At 32.2% G+C, this 20742-nt stretch overlaps 3 protein-coding genes across 5 annotated transcripts; 2 read left to right on the top strand and 1 right to left on the bottom strand.

The window, feature by feature from the left end:
* The first annotated feature begins 683 nt into the window (after positions 1 to 683).
* Positions 684 to 2539, top strand: LOC129873406 (uncharacterized). Of its 3 annotated transcripts, none has more exons than XM_055948496.1 (2): positions 684 to 834; positions 1671 to 2539. In XM_055948496.1, the coding sequence occupies exon 2, from the start codon at positions 1715 to 1717 to the stop codon at positions 2375 to 2377; it is 663 nt and encodes a 220-aa protein (XP_055804471.1). In that variant the 5' UTR covers positions 684 to 834; positions 1671 to 1714; the 3' UTR covers positions 2378 to 2539. The 3 variants fall into 3 exon arrangements, with proteins under 3 accessions (XP_055804471.1, XP_055804470.1, XP_055804472.1); XM_055948495.1 differs by having other exon boundaries at positions 1665 to 2539; XM_055948497.1 differs by lacking the exon at positions 684 to 834 and adding an exon at positions 1483 to 1542 and having other exon boundaries at positions 1665 to 2539.
* Positions 2540 to 9859: 7320 nt separating this feature from the next.
* Positions 9860 to 13466, top strand: LOC129873405 (probable galacturonosyltransferase-like 1). Its single transcript, XM_055948494.1, has 2 exons — positions 9860 to 10982; positions 12066 to 13466. Exon 1 carries the CDS (start codon positions 9932 to 9934, stop codon positions 10979 to 10981), a length of 1050 nt encoding a protein of 349 aa, XP_055804469.1. The 5' UTR covers positions 9860 to 9931; the 3' UTR covers position 10982; positions 12066 to 13466.
* Positions 13467 to 15672: 2206 nt separating this feature from the next.
* On the bottom strand, positions 15673 to 19086 carry LOC129873733 (probable vacuolar amino acid transporter YPQ1). Its single transcript, XM_055948900.1, has 12 exons — positions 18685 to 19086; positions 18519 to 18561; positions 18390 to 18416; positions 18196 to 18297; positions 18004 to 18107; positions 17630 to 17801; positions 16900 to 16992; positions 16727 to 16822; positions 16597 to 16617; positions 16464 to 16522; positions 16208 to 16298; positions 15673 to 16079 (listed from the first exon to the last, which is right to left on the bottom strand). The coding sequence occupies exons 1-12, from the start codon at positions 18942 to 18944 to the stop codon at positions 15978 to 15980; spliced, it is 1170 nt and encodes a 389-aa protein (XP_055804875.1). The 5' UTR covers positions 18945 to 19086; the 3' UTR covers positions 15673 to 15977.
* Between the last annotated feature and the right edge of the window lie 1656 nt (positions 19087 to 20742).

Raw genomic sequence — 20742 nt, 5'->3', positions numbered from 1 at the left:
ATAGAATACTCTAGTCATTTCAAAGACATTATTTTTAGGGAGTTATTACGTATTATTACCTTACACAAGTACTCCATTATGTAAATATTTATACTTACTCATAAAACTTGAACTCGACTAAACTTCGTTTTTTAGTGGCAGAATGGTTCATTAGGACACGTTTTAAACCTTTGATGCCACACAATTTCTTTTCGTCAATGATCCACAAACCAAAAGGTTTACTTTTGACAATTTCTGTAAATTCTCTTGTTATGCTCCATTAGACGACCAATATTTACAATCATAAAGGAGAACCAGATTCTGCTTACTTTTAGATCTACTTCTTTGTATATGTATATAATATCCTATTTTCTACCCAAAAAAAATAAAAATCTTAACCATAGTCAAAACAATAAATTAATCTTTTTATTGCTATTTTTTCTTTGGAACTCTCTCTTTAATATTAGCTATTGCAGAGCCAATTATTTCTCCCATTTTACTTCACCTCTTTTTGATAGCTAATGTTAATTTTGGTGAAAATATAACGGCCCAATAAAAACGCAAAATCAAGCCCTATCCATAGGATATTGAAGTTTGGACCTCTTTGTTTCCAATTGGGCCTCTCCTTCATACAAAAGCCCAATAAAAACGCAATGACGATATCCATTCGACCGTGTCCGGGTATAACTGGTATTAGAGACGATATTTATATGTAACAACTTTGCAAGAGGGGTTGAAAAGCCCTTAGATTCTTTCTTTGATGGAAGTCAATACTTCTTCAATACTAATTGAAGGGCTCAATTATCGCCTTTTAGCTTAATTGCCTCTGAATCCCCTTGCTTTTCTTCTGAATCGGTACGTTCATAAACCCTCGATGCTTCTTTTTTTAATTATTCTTTTTTTTTTTCAATTTGCATGTCGTGTGATTTTTTCTGATCTATTCTGTTTTTAGGTAAATTGAATACCTTTTCGTCATTACTTGATAGAAATCATTAATTTCTCAGAATCAGGATTGTGCAGATTTTAGTTTTTACCCTAATTGAGGCGTTAAATGCAAATAATTTGCCCGTATTGGAATACGAATTTATGAAATTTAGAGAAAATTGATATGTACGATTTCAATTGGTTTGGTATTGGAGCTTATTTATTGGTTGTGTTGTCGTAACACATAGGGTTTGATCAGATTTGAGTTTTTGGTTTCGTTCTGGTTTTCTTTTATATTTATTTTGTGCTTAGTTTTCATTTGGGAAAGATGTTTGGCTTATGCAAATCAGTTAGATCTTCCATATGGGGAAGAGGTTCTGGAATGTTCGGTATAGCATTAGATATCTGAATTTTTTTTCCTGTGATCTTGGAATATTACTTTTAGTCTTGTTGGATATAACCTTGTGAAATATGGCCATGGTACAAGGTGGAATGTAGGTTATAAGAATAGTGTTTTAGTGACTTTTTTGATCTAAAGGTTGACAACAATTTATGTATTAGTTAAAACAAAGGATACTGTGATAATTATATTGTATTGGAAGTCCTTCCGCTCTTGTATTGGAAAAAATTCTATTCATGGTGAGTCATTTTCCACCATACAAAACGCACTTTTTGAGGTGATTTGAATGGCCTTGAGTTGGTGTTCCTCTTGCATCTGCCATTCATTCTTTTGGCCAACCCTTAATACTTGTATTTGTCAGGTGTAGGTGTTTGCAACTTGAAGTTTCCAATACAAATAAAACTGAGTGAGATGCAGGACTCAACTACCAGGGCATTTGAAAGGTCTTCTTCCTCCTCCGGAGACGGGAACAATGATGCTGGTGATTTTGAATGCAACATCTGTTTTGAATTGGCCCAAGATCCCATTGTGACACTCTGTGGTCACCTCTATTGTTGGCCATGCCTTTATAGATGGTTACGTCTTCACTCACAGTGTCATGAATGCCCTGTCTGTAAGGCACTTATTCAAGAGGAGAAATTAGTTCCACTTTATGGAAGAGGGAGGACTTCTACTGATCCCAGATCAAAACCAATCCCCGGCCTTGAAATTCCTAATAGGCCTGCAGGACAACGACCTGAAACTGCTCCTCAACCTGAACCAAATCATTTTCCTAATCTTGGATTTGGTCACATTGGAGGATTTCTTCCAACAGCAACTGCAAGATTTGGTAACTTTACAATGTCTGCTGGTTTTGGAGGATTGCTCCCTTCATTACTCAGCTTCCAGTTTCATGGATTTCCTGGTCCGACAGCATATCCTACTGCATCAAATCACCCTTTTGGATATACTCCTGCATATCATGGGCCACATGTTCGTAATGCTCAAGACATAGCCCAAGGACAAGCAGATAGCAATCTCAAGTTTATGTTCTTACTTGTTGGTTTTCTTGTGCTCATTTATTTGTTAGGCTAAAGAATGGATTCAGTCTATGCCTGATGCTAATGTTGGCTGTCAGATTTTGTGCATGTGGATATGTCAATTCTGCACTCACTTTGAAGTTAGATGCTGACACTTTGTTAATTTTGATGTAACCAGTTTATATTTCTGTGCAATGTGTATATTTTGAAGCTTTAAGTTGGTTCTAGCTCGTTGTTTCTGCACCCCTTCTGGGTAAGGATACCAAAGTAACACATGCTCTTGATTGCTTGTAGTGCTTTTCAGTTATGTGTTTAGTTGGGTGGTTATAACCTCCTTTATTTGTGATGTTTGACAGATTATACTAGCCAGCCAAAGGGGTAGCTACTTTAGTTGACAATTGGAATTACAGTGAAAGTATACTGGTGATTTTTATTACTATGAATCATAGTTCAATCTCCAATGCCACATTACCTTAAATAAAAATAGGATTTACAAGTGACATAGTGGATATAGCAGTGTGGCTACTTTTGTTTTGATTTGAATTTGATTGACGTTACATTGTCCTTGAATGATGAAAAAATTGCTAGGGCTGCATGCATGTTTGGTTGGTGTCTGTACAAAACATTCCAATTAGAAAATCAGATAATATGGTTGGACTAATATATCAGGTGGCAAATCCTCGTCCTGTTTCCAAATGGTTCAGTTTCATCTTTAATGAGTTCTGTATGACGTTTTGGAGGATCTGTACTATTACCTCTTTGAAATGTTTTGCTCGTTTTCAATGCCCTTCTTTGTATTTTAGCCTACCTTGTGAAGAGTGTCTACGGTATAATTTCCGTAGTTGCAAGGTATCGTCACGACAACTCAATTTGTCCCTCAAGTCTCGTAGTAGGATCCCTTTTATTGAACTGCTTACTGTTAGGTAGTTGTTATAATACTGAGGATTGTTAGGACATCAGAATCTGTAGTTGGGGTTACTTCTAAATCATTCCAGTGGATGCTTTTATGTCGAGATGTGCAGTCACTTGGCTCTTTGATAGTTAAATGTGATGTTGCTAGTCCAGTTGTCTGACCCAAAAACAAATTAAACATATAATCTTGATTTAAAAGGACTGAAAGATAAAAACTAAAGAATAGATAAAAAGATTGAGAAAAAAATTATGACCTGCATCTGACGTGAATCGACTATGACTCAAACTTCTCTTCTTTGTGGAAAGAGGACTTTTAGCTAAGCGTTCAGCTTACCTATAACTAGGACATGGAATATAAATGTTTGTGTAAAAAATTATTAAAATAGCTGAGAAATATTACATCTGCATTCATAGTTTTAACAGTATAAGATCCACCTATATATTGCATAAAGTAAAAGAAATTTGTGGATAAAATAGATTTTGTTCTTGTAATGCAATATTTTAGGATGTGACTTATGAGAAGTAACAAGACCCTCTGTCCAATTAATTAAAGGACGGAATCCTGATAATGACATTTGATTGATACAATAGCTACACAGATGGATACAATAGTGGCTGTCCAATGTCCATTCTGTTGGAAGATCTTAAAGCTTAAAGCATGAGCATGTGATAGGGCACACTGTCCGATTATTATTTTTCACGTGTCCACTATACCTTAGTTAACACAGATCTAAATTATATTAAGTAGAGGCGGATCTATGTGGTTGAAAAGGGTGTCATATCATTCCGTGATCTCGATTGAAAATCTATTTATATATGTATATTTGTATATATATTTATAAAGAAAATATAAATATTATACATAGTACCCTTAGAAATAATGACTCTTGTGATGTTCGTGGTTAAAACTTAAGTTTACCACTATAAGGATGCAAGTTCGAATCTTGTTCTGCAGTGTATTTTCTTTGAAAAAAAAAATTTACCATGGTTATTGTTTAAAGTATAGTGGCACTTAGATATTCAAAATCTTGGATCCAACTCTAATATTAGGTCAATCATGCTTAATTAAGTCCCCATTCTCATGTTAATGACTGAGGTCTTGTATTGTTTATCTCTGTTGTATTTATTTGAATAAAGAAGAAAAATGTCAAAATTATGGACATTTGATTGGTGGAAGTCAAGAAAAAAGGTTAATAGTTTTCACACATTTTATTAAATATGGTGACATAAATGTGTTAATAAGCACAAATCATAACTCCAAAATTGCCTATAAATAAGCATCTCTACCATGAACACATAACCACAAAAATTGATGAAATATCTTTCATTGTTCAAGAAGCTTCTAAGTAGCTTTTGAAAAAGATGGACAAAACACAAGAGTTTATGTTGATTCAAGTTCAACAATTTTTGGACCAAACAATTTGGGCTTCTGAACTTTACACATTATTGGGCTCATATTAAACTTGATCCAAACTTGGGCCTCCGGTACACACAAACTGAATTATTTTCTCTCCAGCCCAATAATGTGACACATAGTATAATTAACATACACTCTACATATAATATAAAATGGCACTTGAATGAGACAAAGTTAGTTAGGATAATTTGCAGATTTATTTTTATTTATTTACATTCCCAGTATAAAATTCATATTTTCAGTCCCTAGTTTAGTAGTATAAATAAATACAACAATGTATACAATAGTTTACAGAAATATACAAAAAAAAAAAATTCAATTGAGTTTGTTTAGTTTCTCTCATTTTTTTCCTTCAAAAATCTAGAGATTAGAGAAATACATGTGAGATTTAGAGAATTTTCTATTGGAGATCTCTTGGGTATAGTATTTTAGGTATTTGAGTATGTGAGAAAAATATTATATATTATATGATTGTAACAATTTTCATATAGTAAATATTTTACTGGGTAATCCGTGATTTTTCTCCAATTGAATTGAAGAGTTTTTCATATTAAATATTTATATTATTTTTTTTTTTAAATTTCTTTATTATTTTCTACTCGAAAATGATTCAAAAGAATCAAAAATTAATCGATGTGCTTTTCCCAACCATCTCTTACTCTTTGACTGCTTTTCTCAGTTAAAAACAAGCAAGGGACAAACATCTTGTTATAAGATCATAGATACTAATTACTTTTCAAATATTGCACAGATGTCGGAGAAAAATTAAATAAGACGAGAAATAGAGCGATGAAATATATTTGAAAGGGAAAAGGGATTACAAGTAGGTCCATCATCATTAAATGCTGCAATTGGGAATTCACATACATATTTGACTAATGATTTTAATATTTTGTTGACTAATGCTTCAATAGATAAAGAAACGAGTAGGTTTCAAATTAAATGAGGCCCTGTTGTTACAGAAGCTAAAGTTTGAATTCGTTTGTTTGGAAGTGATTCTCCGCTTTTACTTTACCAACCAACCAAAATAGCACCATAAATTAGAAATGACGACATTTTTATCTAGGATATTTTTACTTGTCATCACTATCTAAAATAATCGCTATCATTTTACAAACTTAAGATATAATTTAAGTATAATTTTTTCATTTAATTTGTCCTTAGTAATAATTATTTTTAAAAATAATAAACATTAATTTATTAGCATAGAAAATTTAAGTAGAGAACGCATAGTCATTCTTTAATATTGTGATTGCTTACATTATTATTTTAATTATTGAAGAAAAATTAAAGATGTAATATTTATTAAAGAGAGATTAAAATTTAAAATGATTAAAGAGAAAAAAAAAGGTTGTGATAATAAAAAAATGCGACAAGTAAAGTGATCTAGTGGGAGTAGCAGTTTTTAAAGCATTTATCCATCGTTTACCTTTTTAAGTTTCTGTTTTCACTGTGTTTTTCTTTCTTTAAAATAGTACTGGATTCAATTCATATTTTATAATTGAATTAAAGAGCCCTTAAAATATCTGAAAACAGTGACATTTGCTTAACCAAAAAATTAAGGAAGCAAAGGAAAATAAAAACAACCTAAGGGACCCGCACGAACTACGTACAAGTGAAAACCAAAAAAGTAGGAAAACATGGCGTGTCATTTACTATTACGGTTCCAACTTCCTACGGACTACTCCTCCGTTTTTATTTATTTATTAAATATTTTTTAATTTGATTTATTTTTAATTTATTAATTTTGATAAATTAAGAAAATATAATTTTTTTTCTATTGTACATCAATTTATTAGTATTGAGTTAATCTTTTTGAAGAATAAATATGTTTAAAAGCCTATTAATTAATAGAGATAAAATGGTAAATTTACTATATCAATAATTATTTTTTTAATAGGTATATCAAATCAAAATTTAACAAGTAAAAAGGGAAGGAATAAGTATGTTTTAAGTAATCAAATTAACCTTTTATTTTGAAGTCAATTTGTTTCAATATTTTCTAAATTAAATATCCTTCTATTTTTAATTCCTGATAATGACGAAGTGCCTGATGGATTGATAGCTAAACAGATGGATGGATACACTAATTAGTGTCAGTGCCCCTCAATTCTGTTAGAAAATCTAAAAGCTTAAAGCATGAGCATGTGAAATTAATTGATACATTTATTCATCGTTAGGGTCCTCAGTCCTGTCCAATTAAATGGCGCAATTTTTAAACTGCATTATTTATTCGTTCAGTACTATATACCTTAATCAACCTTATATATACTACTAATACGGATCTAATAATTATAAGTCAATTGAAACAGAGAATTGTTTGTTTATTTTGCTAAAAACTTCAATTACTATATCCTTACCACTCAACATCACGTTGATTTTTACCTCAGGTTGCCCTTCCAAGATACTCCCCTCGTTTTTATTTATTTGTCAAATATTTTTTAATTTGATTTTCTTTTTTACTTGTCAATTTTGACAAATCAAGAAAGGATAATTTTTCTCTTCATATTATACCTCAATTTATTAATGTTAAGTTAATGTCTTTAAAAATGTAGTAAGTAAATATAATTAAAATTTTATCAATTAATAGAAATAAAATGATAAACTCACTATATTAATAATTATTTTTGTATCAAATCAAAATTTAACAAATAAAAGAGAACGGTGGAAGTATCTTAGAAAAAGACACCGCGTGACGGTTGTTATCAACTAAATACTAATGAAGCAAGACTCAAGGATATGGTGGAACATGCCAAAATGTAAAAGGGAAAGTAATACTACTTCCCAATCTATCATTACTTGTTTATTATATTATTTTGAGATATTTAATAATATTTATTCAGTTTATAAAATTAATGAATAATTTACTATAATGTATTTATTTTATCTTTATTATTAAATATTATTTATTTTTCAATATTTAGATAACTTGTATTGTTAGGACCGAAATAATTAGATGTCATGCGAAAGCTAGCAAAGTAAATCTCAAAAGACCACAAGTAAGAAGACAAACGAGAAATATACCAAAAGAGACACAAATATTTAACGTGGTTTAGTCAACTAACCTACGTCCACAAGAGACGAGGATCAATTCACTATATAAATATGAGAGTACAAAATATCGAGAGAAATAACTTCATACAATTCACTCGAAATACAAAGAGGGTCACACAAGTGATAATGTATCACTTGTGTCCCACTATTTTTTCTCATACACAAAACTGTCAAAACCCTTAGAACTACATTGCGAATGCTATTATATTAGAAAGAATGAGCCTTTATTTATAGAGTCATAAACTTTTTCCTATAAGAAAAAGGACTAGCCAAATATGAAGACTTCGGATTTTTCTTTTAAAAAAAGATAAATTCAATTATACTTCTATCATTCAGTGTTTCTAATTCATATCCAAGTCAACAGTGGATTACTTAGTATTTGGGCATTGGGAGTAATAGTCTAGAAATCAAAATGCATTGAGTTTCAGCTTTGGTTAGGGCAATTTAAGTCGTGTTGGGATTATAAATAGAGAGCATATTATTAGTATATGTGAGTAGTGGATCACATGGGGCATGCAGCTAAAGCTATAAAGACGATAAGTCCCTATTAGTTGTTAATTTGTTGCTACTAGTAGATTCCACTTTCCTTTGGATTTATGATCTATCTTATCGACCCTCCATCTGGCTTCGCTTCAATTCGTCTATATATATATATATGCAAATTTTCAAAAAGTGCAGGTATAAAGTAAATAAGAGGGAACAAATCAAAGCAAGAAATAGCGCTATCACAAGTATGTCCATTTATATTTACAGCTGTAGGGAATTTCAGTATAGGTATAAGGTACTTCCTCTTTTTTATATTAGATGTCTATTTTTACTTTACAAACTTCATTAGAAATCATAAATAACAAGGTTAGTTTTACTAATTTACTCTTTAAAAATCTTTTTTTAGAATTTTACAAATTTATTTACACTTTCAAAAACAAAATTAATTATAAGGGTAAAGCTAATCAATTCTATCTTAGCTTTGTAAATTAATAAATAATTTGAAATAATTATTTATAATAAAATAGATAACTAATATGAGAGTATTTGCGTAATGCTTTAATAGCTAAAGTTAGGAGTAGGTTTCCAATTAAATGGGGCATTTATAGAAATTGCACAATATTACAAGTCCAACGGAAACGTTTTCTAACTTAGCAGCTAACGTTTAAATTCATTTCATTGGAGTTATTCTCCTTTAGGACTTGTACACTACCGACCATCGAAAGAGCACTATAATAAAACTAAGAAATTGGTGACGCTTCCATATGCAACTTTCAGAGTATATCTTTACCTATTAGTTTCTGTTTATTTTACTATGTCTCTGCCTTTTATTTTTCTTTGTTATTGCATATCTGCAGTGGAGGAGCTGGAAGGTTAGCTAAAATATTCACTAAACATGTATAAAAATTATTCACAACCCTATTACTAATATTTGATTTCGTTTTTTTTTAGAATTTTGAACTCATAAAATTTAAATTTTAATTTTATTATTGAATATATGAATGGCCTGAAATGAGCAGCAAATAGCCTTTAGTACTCCCTCCGATTTAAAATAAATAATTTTTTTCAAAGTCAAAGAGGTTACATATATATTAATTGTTTTTTCTTTTCACAAATTACCCTCTCTGTAATGGTTTTTTTCAAAGAAAAATTTTAAAAAAGCAAAGGGACAATATTATCAAATAATCCTTTAATTAACTTTCATAAAGGGTATGTCATACCTCAAAAATTCACTTATTTTGGATTGAAAAGTATTTGCATCTTTGGATTGAAAAGTATTACATCTTGTAGTTATAATGGCAAATTAAAATTTTTTATTAAATAATCTAAAATAAAAAGAAATAAACTCACGAAAATACTAATCTGATACAACATCTATTAGAGATATGTAAAATCTAATTTTAAATTTATATATAATATAATTTTTCAACTAGCAGAAATAGAAACCCAAAAGTTAACAAAGTTTATTTCCAAATGAAAAATAAAAATAATAAATAAGTTGATCTAAAACCCAGTATCACTCTCCTAAGTGCTATATATTAGAAATCAGATTACCTTTATCTTTGACTAATTGACTTCAAATTGTTTGACCACTTAATAAAATATCTTAAGGCGTTAATGTACTTTCTAAATACTTGCTCGGTTAAAATATCTTATAATCTTAGTATATACAAAAGTTCCGATATTATATATCAGGAAATTTGTGTAGCACTGTTTTATAATTTGTCTCCCTGCTCCATTATGCCAAAACTTGGGAGATCCGGGGGCAGGACCCTGCTTCCCCTGTTGTTGTTTATCTTCTCTTTATCCACACAAAATGTTAGTACTGCTACAACCACCGGCACTTATTCCAATCTCCATTTTAAAGAAGCGCCGCAGTTCTACAACTCCCCTAGTTGTTCTTCCATTAATTCTTCAGTGAATGTCGCTATGACCCTTGATATAGCTTATCTCCGGGGATCTATGGCGGCTATTCTATCGGTACTTCAACATTCTTCTTGCCCAGAAAATATTGTCTTTCACTTTGTCGCTTCTTCCCCTGCTGAATCCACATATTTGAACCTTACTATTACGAATTCATTCCCTTATCTTCATTTCACTATTTATCCAATCCAAGATATTGCAGCTGTGGCAGGACTAATTTCGACTTCAATTCGCTCTGCTTTAGACTGTCCTTTAAATTACGCTCGCAATTATCTTGCTGATCTACTCCCTCAACGCCTTCAAAAGGTTGTTTATCTCGATTCGGACCTTGTTCTAGTAGACGACATTGCCAAATTAGCAGCAACGCCTCTAACAGGGGACTCTGTTTTAGCAGCGCCTGAATACTGCAATGCTAATTTCACTACTTACTTCACGCCCACTTTTTGGTCTAATCCTTCTCTTTCCTTAACGTTCGCAAACCGAAATCGAAAGCCTTGTTATTTTAATACTGGGGTTATGGTAATTGATCTAGAGAGATGGAGAGCAGGGGATTATACTACTAAGATTGTGGAGTGGATGGAGTTGCAAAAGAGAATGAGGATTTATGAATTGGGTTCTTTACCCCCTTTTCTGCTTGTTTTTGCTGGAAATATAGCTCCGGTGGATCACAGCTGGAACCAACATGGTCTTGGTGGAGATAATTTTCGTGGACTCTGCCGGGATTTGCACCCTGGTCCGGTTAGTCTTTTGCATTGGAGCGGAAAGGGGAAACCTTGGGCTCGACTCGACGCGAACCGCCCTTGTCCGTTAGATGGCCTATGGTCACCTTATGACCTGCGACAAACACCTTATACTCTTGAATCGTAAGGTAATTGAATTACTTTATTACTCCGAACGCGATTTAACTTTTAAATATTCTTTTTCTAACTTCAATTTCATGATGTAAATTCTCATATTTGCCTAATATTCCTGTACTTGCTTCTCTGATTTCAGGTGTATTAGAGATTTTAGTAAAAAAGACACCGAGAGTAGAGATCTGTGTCTTGAGATCCTCCTCGATTGTGTTATGTACATTAAGTACTACTTATTTGTTTCTTTTAGAGTCACTCCAGAAGGACTAAAGTCATGAGGTTTGTTATTTTTCGTAGATTACATAATACAGTAGCTAGCCAAGAATTTTACGTTGGCATTTTGCTAGAGTACTTCTATTTTTGAACGTACAATATAAAATCATAATAATTAAGTATTTGCGATGAAGGAATTAAAATGCAGCCTTCTCTGCCTTTCCCAACCCTTTCTTTGGCATGCATATTGGTGTCGAGAACTTAATCAAGGGCATTGATATTCACACATTTAAACCATTAGAATGTGGCTTAATTAGCATCTCTAATCAGGTTCACGGACTTCATTTTTACATTAGTGCTACGATCTGGTATTAGATATTTCATGGTATTCTTGAGATATGCCGAAAGTCCCTGCTTCAGTTCCATTCTAATTACCCTTCTAGTAGAGATTGAATTTGAGGTAATTCACACGCAGATAGAACGTGCTATTTAGCAATCTTTCTAAGTTAAAACCTTCTCACCATTTTAGGCCTATTTCTAAACAATATAAAAATCACTAAGAAACTTTCCTTTAATCCATTTCTTCTTATCTCTTGTTCAATTCGCCAAGCATACGTACTATCCTCTTTCCTCTTTTACTTTTTGCGATTAAAGTGAATCTCGTTCTATGATTACCTTGTCATCTTTTATATAACGTCAGATTGGTGGAAGGTAAAAAAGTGTTGGTGGTAGAAAAATTATCAACCACACACTTTTGAGTAGGAGTATGAAGTATTAATAGTGATATCTTAAATTTTACTGCAAGTAATATGAAATTAAAAATTAAGAAATAGCTTCCATCCGTAAGTAAGGTAAGTCCTTTAATTTCGACGAAAAAAATTTCTCAGGAAAAATAGGGAAGGAGAAGTGTCGGCAGAGGGAGTATCTCTATAATTTGTTTGTGTGTTGGCGGGACAGATTTGAAACAAACAAAACCACATCGCTGAAATATGCAACAGCTTCTAGAAAAGTCATCCCGCGTTTTACGCATTCCATAAATAAATCCTTTCTTGATTTATCAGCGGACCAGGGGGTACAGCCTACTTACTACTACGCCAGTTTCTTTTTAAAAATGCTACTTTGAAAAATAAAATGGTTGTGTATAGAAAAAAGTTGTATTGTAAAATAAATTTCTTGATTGTTTAGTCAAAAGCTCTAATTATATGCCCTCTTACAAGTCAAATTAGTTTATGTTTACTTTGAAGAACATGCTTTAATTGAGGAAGTGTATAGAAGATCTTGTCGGTAACTACCTACGTAGAGCAACTTATTAACCCACAATTTATGCCCCTGAATGCGCAAATGGATGCTAAGATATTTTGAAGCCCAACATAAAGTCATGTCCATATTGATGGTAACGCATTATTTCAATAACTCGTCTTATTAAATCATCAAAGATTGTACAAATACTTGAGATTGACGTCATTATATAACTAAATGGATAAAAGGGTGCAATTTAGCATCAAAGAGTGTGATGGAATGAATGAAATTTCTTGTCCCTTAATGTCTTGAGTTTGCGTAATTGAAAGATAGAATGAATGAAATTTCTTATCCCTTAATGTTTTGAGTTTGAGTAATTGAAATGGAAAACCTCCCGGTGAAAAAAAAATTGATTCGTGCATGGTCGCTGCTGTCACAGCACCATATTCATCCAATCATGTGGCTTGCGTAAATGCAGTACATTGTTAAATGCAGATAAGAACAAGTCATGCTGCTTTCAACGTTGGTTTTTGCACTCGGCGTTTTTGTGGAGACATTCTTGAATGGCAGCTTTCAGTTAGCCAATAACTTTGTCAAAAGGACTCCAGGAGCCAATTAAAGAGACTCAAACCAATAACTTCAATTCGTCCTAAGGAGCCAAAAACAGATGACAAACATTAATTGGGAAAAGGAATAAACTAACTTCTGAATTTGTTCGAAAAGTTAGTTATACATTTAAACTATCATGACGATTTGTTACACACTTTTATCATTCAAAAGTGAATTTATTATTGCTGAAACTGATGTGGCAAAGGAATAAAAAAATGCGTTTGGTAAAAAATAAAGTAAAAACAATAAATCAAAATCCTCTTTCAACCACCACCCTATCCTCAACTCCACCCACGTCTCCTCCTCCTCCTCTTCTTCACACTCTATCTGCGTCTTTTTCTTCTTCATTCTATTTATTTTTTCATCATCTTCCATCCCTGATTTCCACCTACCCCACCCCCACATCCACTCTCCCCCTCGCCAAATTATATCCTATTTTAATTCTTATTTGATTTCACCATCTTCATTATATCCGACTTTCTCTTCGGCTTTGTTGGTGGTTAATAAATTTGAAAGTTGAGTTTAAAAAATAAAATATAATGGTGGATTTGTTGGTAATGGATGGTGGATAGCAAAGAAAAGGTAATTGAAGTTGGAGAAGAGGAAGAAGATATTGATAATGATGGTGGTGATATTTGGTGAAGAGAAAGAAGATATTGATAATGATGGTTGTGATATTTGATGGTGGGTTTGTACCTTTTGATGGTGATGAGTTTGGTTATGGGTGTTGAATTTTGTGATAGTTCTGTACAATTTTTGTGGGAACGATGGTGATAATGTGCTTCCGATGGTGGGTTTGATCGTAGGTGGAGAAACATATTAATTTTTGATGATGAAATATATTGATTTTGTACTAATATAGTGGCAATGATAGTAGTTTCATGGTGGTATTCATTGAAAGAAGAAGCAATTGAATGACAGAGAGAATTTTTTTTCGAACTTTGAGATGTCATTGATGTGATTGAGTGTGATACACCTCTCATTGTGAGAGTAGTGTTATAAGTCCGAGGGTAAATAAATTCATTTTTGAATAGTACGAGCAGGGCGGAGCTATGTGGAGCTCAGGGGGTTCACCTGAACCCCTTCATCGAAAAATTACATCATATATATAAGGTCAATTTCTGATTTTATGTGTGTGTATATATATATTAAGTTCCTATGCTTCTATTGAGCCGAGGGTCTTTCGGAAACAGCCGTCCTACATTGGTAGGAGTTAGGTCTGCGTACACTTTACCCTCCCCAGACCCCACGATGTGAGATTTCACTGGGTTATTGTTGTTGTTGTTGTATATATTAAAATGAACCTCCTTCACTGGTTAACAGGTTCATTGATGGGCGAGACTGCCCGAGTTCGATTGCCGTGTGCAAAAAATTTCCACTCTTCTTTCAGAATTCCAACCCAATGAAAGACCTCATTGTTTTTGGGTTCAATGTAAAACTTTATTATTCTTGTTTTTCATTATTTTTCTCTCTATGCTATTTTTTTAATTTGTCGTTATTTAAATTTATGGGGTAAATTTATTAGACACAGTTTTGATATTTTTGTATTTTATTATTTTTATTTATATTGCTCATTTTCTTTCTACATAACTCACTTCCCATGTACTAACTCATATAAATTGTTTTTAAAAAATGATGAATTATATTAAATGCTTGAAATTGAGTTAGAAAAAAATATTATATAAAATAAAGTAAATTAAAATCAATGGAATGAAGAAATTTTAAAATTGTGAATATTCTTTTAACAAATTCTATTTAATTGATTTTTTTCTTCTTAATTTTATAGTATTTCTTTCCTATTTTTTCGATTCAATTGTAAAAAACTAAAAACTAAACTAAACTTATTTGATTTATTCATTATTTGTCTTTTTCATAAATGACTAACCTAGTAAATTGAATTAAATGAGCTAAAAAATCAATGATGTCATTATATATCTTCTGAATATCCATTATAATACTAATAACTCAATTCGTACACGTTATTTTAAAAAAATTTGATTGTTTTAAAGTAACATATGATTGAATAGGCACCAATTCAGATTTTTTAAAAAAAAATTCAAAATAATGTTGAACATTGAAAAAAAAGCACAAGAAATATAAAATTAAAAGATCCATGAAGTAGAGTAAAAGTAAGAAGAACCTAAATGTAGCATGATAAGGCAAGATAAATGTAGAGGGTTAAAATTACTATTTTCCCCCCATCTAGCTTCGTTTTTCATCTTGGATTTTCACGTATTTATTTCTTTATACTTCGAAATCCCTTCACACGAATTCTGGCTCCATCACTGAGTACGAGTGTGTAATAGATCGTCATAATAATCTAAGCGTAAACTGATTTTTCGAGACAAATTTAGAGATAAAATTATGTCTTTTTCCCAACATTAATTCGTTGTCCTTAGTGTTTACAAGTAGTTAAGGATAAAGATGAAAGACTGCGAATTTTCTCCTTGTCATACAAAATTACGTACGCAGCTTTTCTGGACCAGGAAAGAGGGCCATAAGCTTCACCGATCATTTGCAGGACATAATTTTGCCTGTTTTAATTTTACGGCCAACAAATAATTTGGTGCATACGATGATTAAAAAATTAATCCATGACGATAAAAGAAGCTTACGAAATATACCCACTTATAGATTAAGATACAGCTCTATGTTGTAAAATTTTCAAAGGCATGTAATATTTCAAACTAAGATGATATGCAACGTTTCAAAGTTCAATTATCTATGCTATAAGGTATGCGAGAGCTATATTAAACTAGAGGCGTATGAGTTAAAAGAACCCTCCAGAATTCTTCTACACCTTCTGAACACAAGCTAGTAAATTCATCACTAACTAGGAAACACAGGTCAAATAAATTAGAAGGGAATTACAGCAATGAGATCCCAAGGATTTACAGGAGTATAGAGCAGAGTAGCCACCATCCAGCCCATATGCTGTGGCAAATTTGCCCTCACTTTTTATTAGCTTTCTTGTAGGCTCCTTCGTCTTCATTGCCATTGGAAGTAGAAGAATTCTTTCGCAAGTATTTGTAATAGACATACTGTAATATGATCTGTACTTGTGTTAAGGCCCGACAGTTTGGAAAAATGAATAAACTAGTAAGTAGCATAAGTAAAGAACAGATATATGTGGTGTTCGAGAAATTTTTACGACAAAATTAATGGAGAAATGTGAGGATACAAATAAGTCTAGCACAACGCAGACAACAGCATCCAATAACCAAGGCATATTGGCTTTAATCTTACTCCATTCTGTTGATCTAAGTAGTATACTGCATCACGTAAACAGAACAAGCAAATGAATTAGTAGAAGGTTGTGGTATGCATTTTAATGACAAATTAATTTCCATATATTCAGTACCATTTGACTTATATATGTAAACAGAGCAAAATATTTAGAAATGCTAACTATACTGAGTTCAATAAAGGGAAATTACCTCCCTACGTAAGTGACATTGGCGATGAGTGCAAACACGAACATGAAAGGATTTAAGCCCTGTTCATGGTGTTAAAAGAAATCACATTAGCCTTTTTTAAAAAGTCCAGAAGAGAATTCTGTGGAATATTTACCTCGACACTCCCTCGTTTAATCTGTCAAACAAAGAAAAACATTCAATGACTTTGCATCAGCCAAAACAGGGGCTTAAATATTAACTGCTAGCATGTTGTTGCAGTTATAATGTGAAGTATCATGACTTACGTTTAACCATATTTGAGGTATCCGACCGCCCATGTAGACAGCAGCCATCATCCACCCCAAACATTGGCCAAGTGCACTGTGCTCCATCCCATGCTCCTGCCAAAAAAGAAATATGTCCGGAATCAGCCCTGAAAGTTTCGCGATATTAAGGTGCAATTACTGAAGAAACATACTTGTAATAGTTTTCTTCCACCAAATCCAACAATTAAAGCCTTTGTATGGTGAGGCATTCCAGACGATGTTGCTAAGAACGCTACGTAACCTGCCTGAAAATTGTCTACTGTCAAAATTTATCATCTCAGATCAGGATAAATAAATAAAATTACTTTAGGTTTAAAAGCAAAGCTACATGGTCCAAAGTGGATTCAATTAAATTTTAAATTCCTTCATCAAGAAATTATTCCAATATTAAAAATGATTCTTTATTATGGAGTATATAAATTGTCAAATCCCGTTGAAATAAGGAAATTCTGGTGTAGAGGGCAGCGGTAAATTTAAGTCAAAATCATTTGAGGTCACAATTCAAATTTTAGGTGTAATATACTTGCATTTTTTTTCCAGATCCCTCGAGGCTCCGCTTCTCGACTTCCCTTTGAGCATAATCACTTTGGGAATATATATATAATGCTTTTGGCATATACTGGGACCATCAATATTTCACATTACATATAGGAAGTGGACAAAGTAGAGAAACTCTCTCGACTTGCCTTTTGGGCATTATGGCTATGGGAATATTTGATGCTTTTCACATATATTGGGACCAGCAATATTTCACAGTACATATAGTAAGTGAACAATATTATAAGCAAGTTGCGACAGAAGCAGTAAATTTTCAACTTGCACTAAACTAAACCCCACCACTAACAAATCAATACAAAAATTAATAGACCTAACTTCACTTACAGATCGCGGGATAGGCTTAGGTTGGCTAACAGAAATATTTAATGGTGCATCAACTGTGTCATCATCTGAAGAATAATCATGATTAAGCTCCATGGCTGACGGATCACTTGCTATAGGCCTCAGATTCGACCTAAATGGTGGGGTTGAACTGCCAGCCAATGATCTTGCAGACCTGTTCCCAGGTATTTAAATACTTGGCAATAAATTAGTCTAATTAATCCACACGAAAAACTGACTGCTTAGTTCATATTAATCTACCATAGTTGAGTAATAAATCAACTACTCCTGTATCATATGACATGGGAAAAATGCTAGTTGTAACTTGTAACATATCAAAATAAAAAATATAAAAAAATGAGAAAAAGCAGTTTCACATGAAATAGAAGTCCATGCGGCGTGATGCGGATCTGCTGGGTATTGGAATCCCTGAATCTGTTGGTTTTTGTGGTCTCAGTGGCTTCTTCAGTACTTCTTCAACCTAATTAAAAGTTAATCAATTCATCTTTCTTTCAACGTTTATCATGTCATTAAATAAATTAAACAGTAAATTATAGGCTAATTTGTACCTCTAATTGTCCAGAGTCATTATCTCTGCGTTTCCAGCACCTAGATAAATAATCATAGTACAAAATTTGCAGCACTAGTATGATAGTAGTCGCTGTGTAAAGCTGTTCCATAGCAAGACCATTAAATTAAAGACGTCAAAGAAAGCAAAATAAAATACTACTCATGTGATTACTAAATAAAAAGATTGCATTACCACAGCTGTGTACAATTGGGTGGGCAACTGCATGAAGAGAAATGAATACCAAAAGATGAGAAATATCAATTAACCAAATTAAATTGAATATTTACTTAATATTAATAATACGTATTCAAAGCTGCTCACCGTTGCAGGCTCGAGAAGGCAACCTGTTAGATTGAATATGTCACTGCATCGAACATAACGAACATAGATAGAATGGTGAGATTTATGGTTCAATCAAAAGGGAAAAATTATTAACATTGTGAAATTGAAGAAAATGGAGTAATGAAAGGTAAAATTAATTAATTACCCGACAACCCAACCAAGAAGGAAAAGAAGTGAAACACCATGGCTGGATTTGGTTCGAAAGTTGGTGACAATTTGTGGGATTTCAGCAACAGCCCAACATACGAGGCTTACAAGACCAAAACCGAAAGAGAATTCATCGCGGACATTGCAAAGACAATCTTTGAAATACAAATTCACCCAACCAACAACACATGGTTTATTCTCTTTCACACAATACGCTATTGAATTATGATGCTGCCGTAACAACATAAGCGCCTTCATTTTAATTTATATAGTTTTTTTCTACTGATAAAGAATAGAAGAGTACTAAACTGAGGGATACATATATATATAGGCTATAGCATTAACCCCTCCGAGGTCGAATAGTAAGTACTCAAGACTAACAAGACAAATAGGAGTGAAACAAAAACATTCTCGACTGCTTATTAGAGTCTATAACCTTGTTGCGTTGCTTTTACGTTTCTACTCCTGTAAACTTCTTTTAATGGGACACGTACGGTTTTGATAGACTTATTTTAAGTACTTTTTATGGTATTTGAATAAATAAAAAAAATATTTTTGAACACTCATTATAAGGCAAAACAGATTTAAAAAGCTGAAAATAAAAAATTGTGATTTCCAAATTAAAAAAAATAGCTTAAAAAATATTTATCCAAACCGGCTAACTAGACCACCGCTTTCTTGTGTCCCTTCTGTAATTAGCCGCACCCTGAAAAAATATAGTACCCTATGTTATTTTAAAGCGAGAAGCATTGAAAATATCTTTGTATTTGTTGCAATTATTAATTTTGTTTCTGAATTATTGACAGATTTAAAAATACTTTTTTATTTGACTAATAAATTTAAATTTTCATATCACGGATTTAAATCGTGTAGCAGACAAAAATCTGATATTTAAATGGAAAAGAGTAAGAGGAGGGATCATTTCAAACTATGGTTTGATTGTTTCAATCTCAACAAAGAAATGAAAGCATAATTCTTTGCTCGCTTGGATCATACGTGTATAACGTGTTTTTCAAGTAAACGTTTGATGTTCCTTTTGCACTAAAAGTCGGATATTTAAGTGGAGAAGGATAGAGTGAGCATAAATCGTGTTGTCTATGGAATTTCTAAGTCGTTTATAAATACTATTCAACCGATGCATCTTATAAATGGTATTCATCAAATGTAATTTAAAGTTTGTTTATAAAACGCACGACATAATTCATAAATAGGATCTTAAACTTTGATTCAAATTTTAAGTTGGACCGTGAATTTTCATAGTGCACAAGTAGGCACTTTTACTATCCCAAACTTAAATAAAAAAACACTCGACACCTACAGCCTAAATGTGTGTAAGGCAAACACTGTGACGTGGATTTATTAGTCATTCAATGACTGCCAACTAATTTACACATAGATTTTAAAATTTAAAAATAAAACAGCCAACTAATTCACCTTTTCACTCAATATTTTCTCAAAATCGCAAATCCTAGCTATAATTTCTTCGCAAATCAAAGAAAAATTTACTCAAGATTTGTGCTTTCAGTTGATATTCTTAGATGTTTGTCTTTTCTTCTTCATCAATTTAATCCAGGTATGATTAATTTTTTTCTTTTGAAAGTTTATTATTGCTAGATTACAGAATCTCTTTTAGACCATGACTATAAATTCGTTCTTTTTTACAACTTTGATCATATGAGTCATCTTCATTATAGCTCTTTTTTCACAATAACAAAAAAAAAATTCAAAGCCATTTCCATTAAAAAAGATCAGAAATGGTGGGGGAAAAAAAGAGCAAAAAAAGCTTGAGTATAGAATTAGAAAGAAAAGAAAAAAAATGGGATTTTGATTTGAATAAATAAAGGATATATATATAAAAGGAATTCATTAAGGGCATAAGTGTCATTTCTACTTTTTTAACTGTTGTTGGCCTCAAATTTTACTCTGGGCGCGCTTGATTCGCGTGTTTTTTTTTATTAAGAGTAGAATAGTTAAAGTGCCTACTTATTCACTATGAAAGTTGGAGGTCTAACTTAAAATTTGAAGCCAAATTTAAGATCCTATTTATGTATTATGT

This window comes from Solanum dulcamara, chromosome 11, assembly GCF_947179165.1.
Source record: "Solanum dulcamara chromosome 11, daSolDulc1.2, whole genome shotgun sequence".
Lineage (NCBI taxonomy): Eukaryota > Viridiplantae > Streptophyta > Magnoliopsida > Solanales > Solanaceae > Solanum > Solanum dulcamara.
This window is presented reverse-complemented; position numbering and strand designations above follow the sequence as displayed.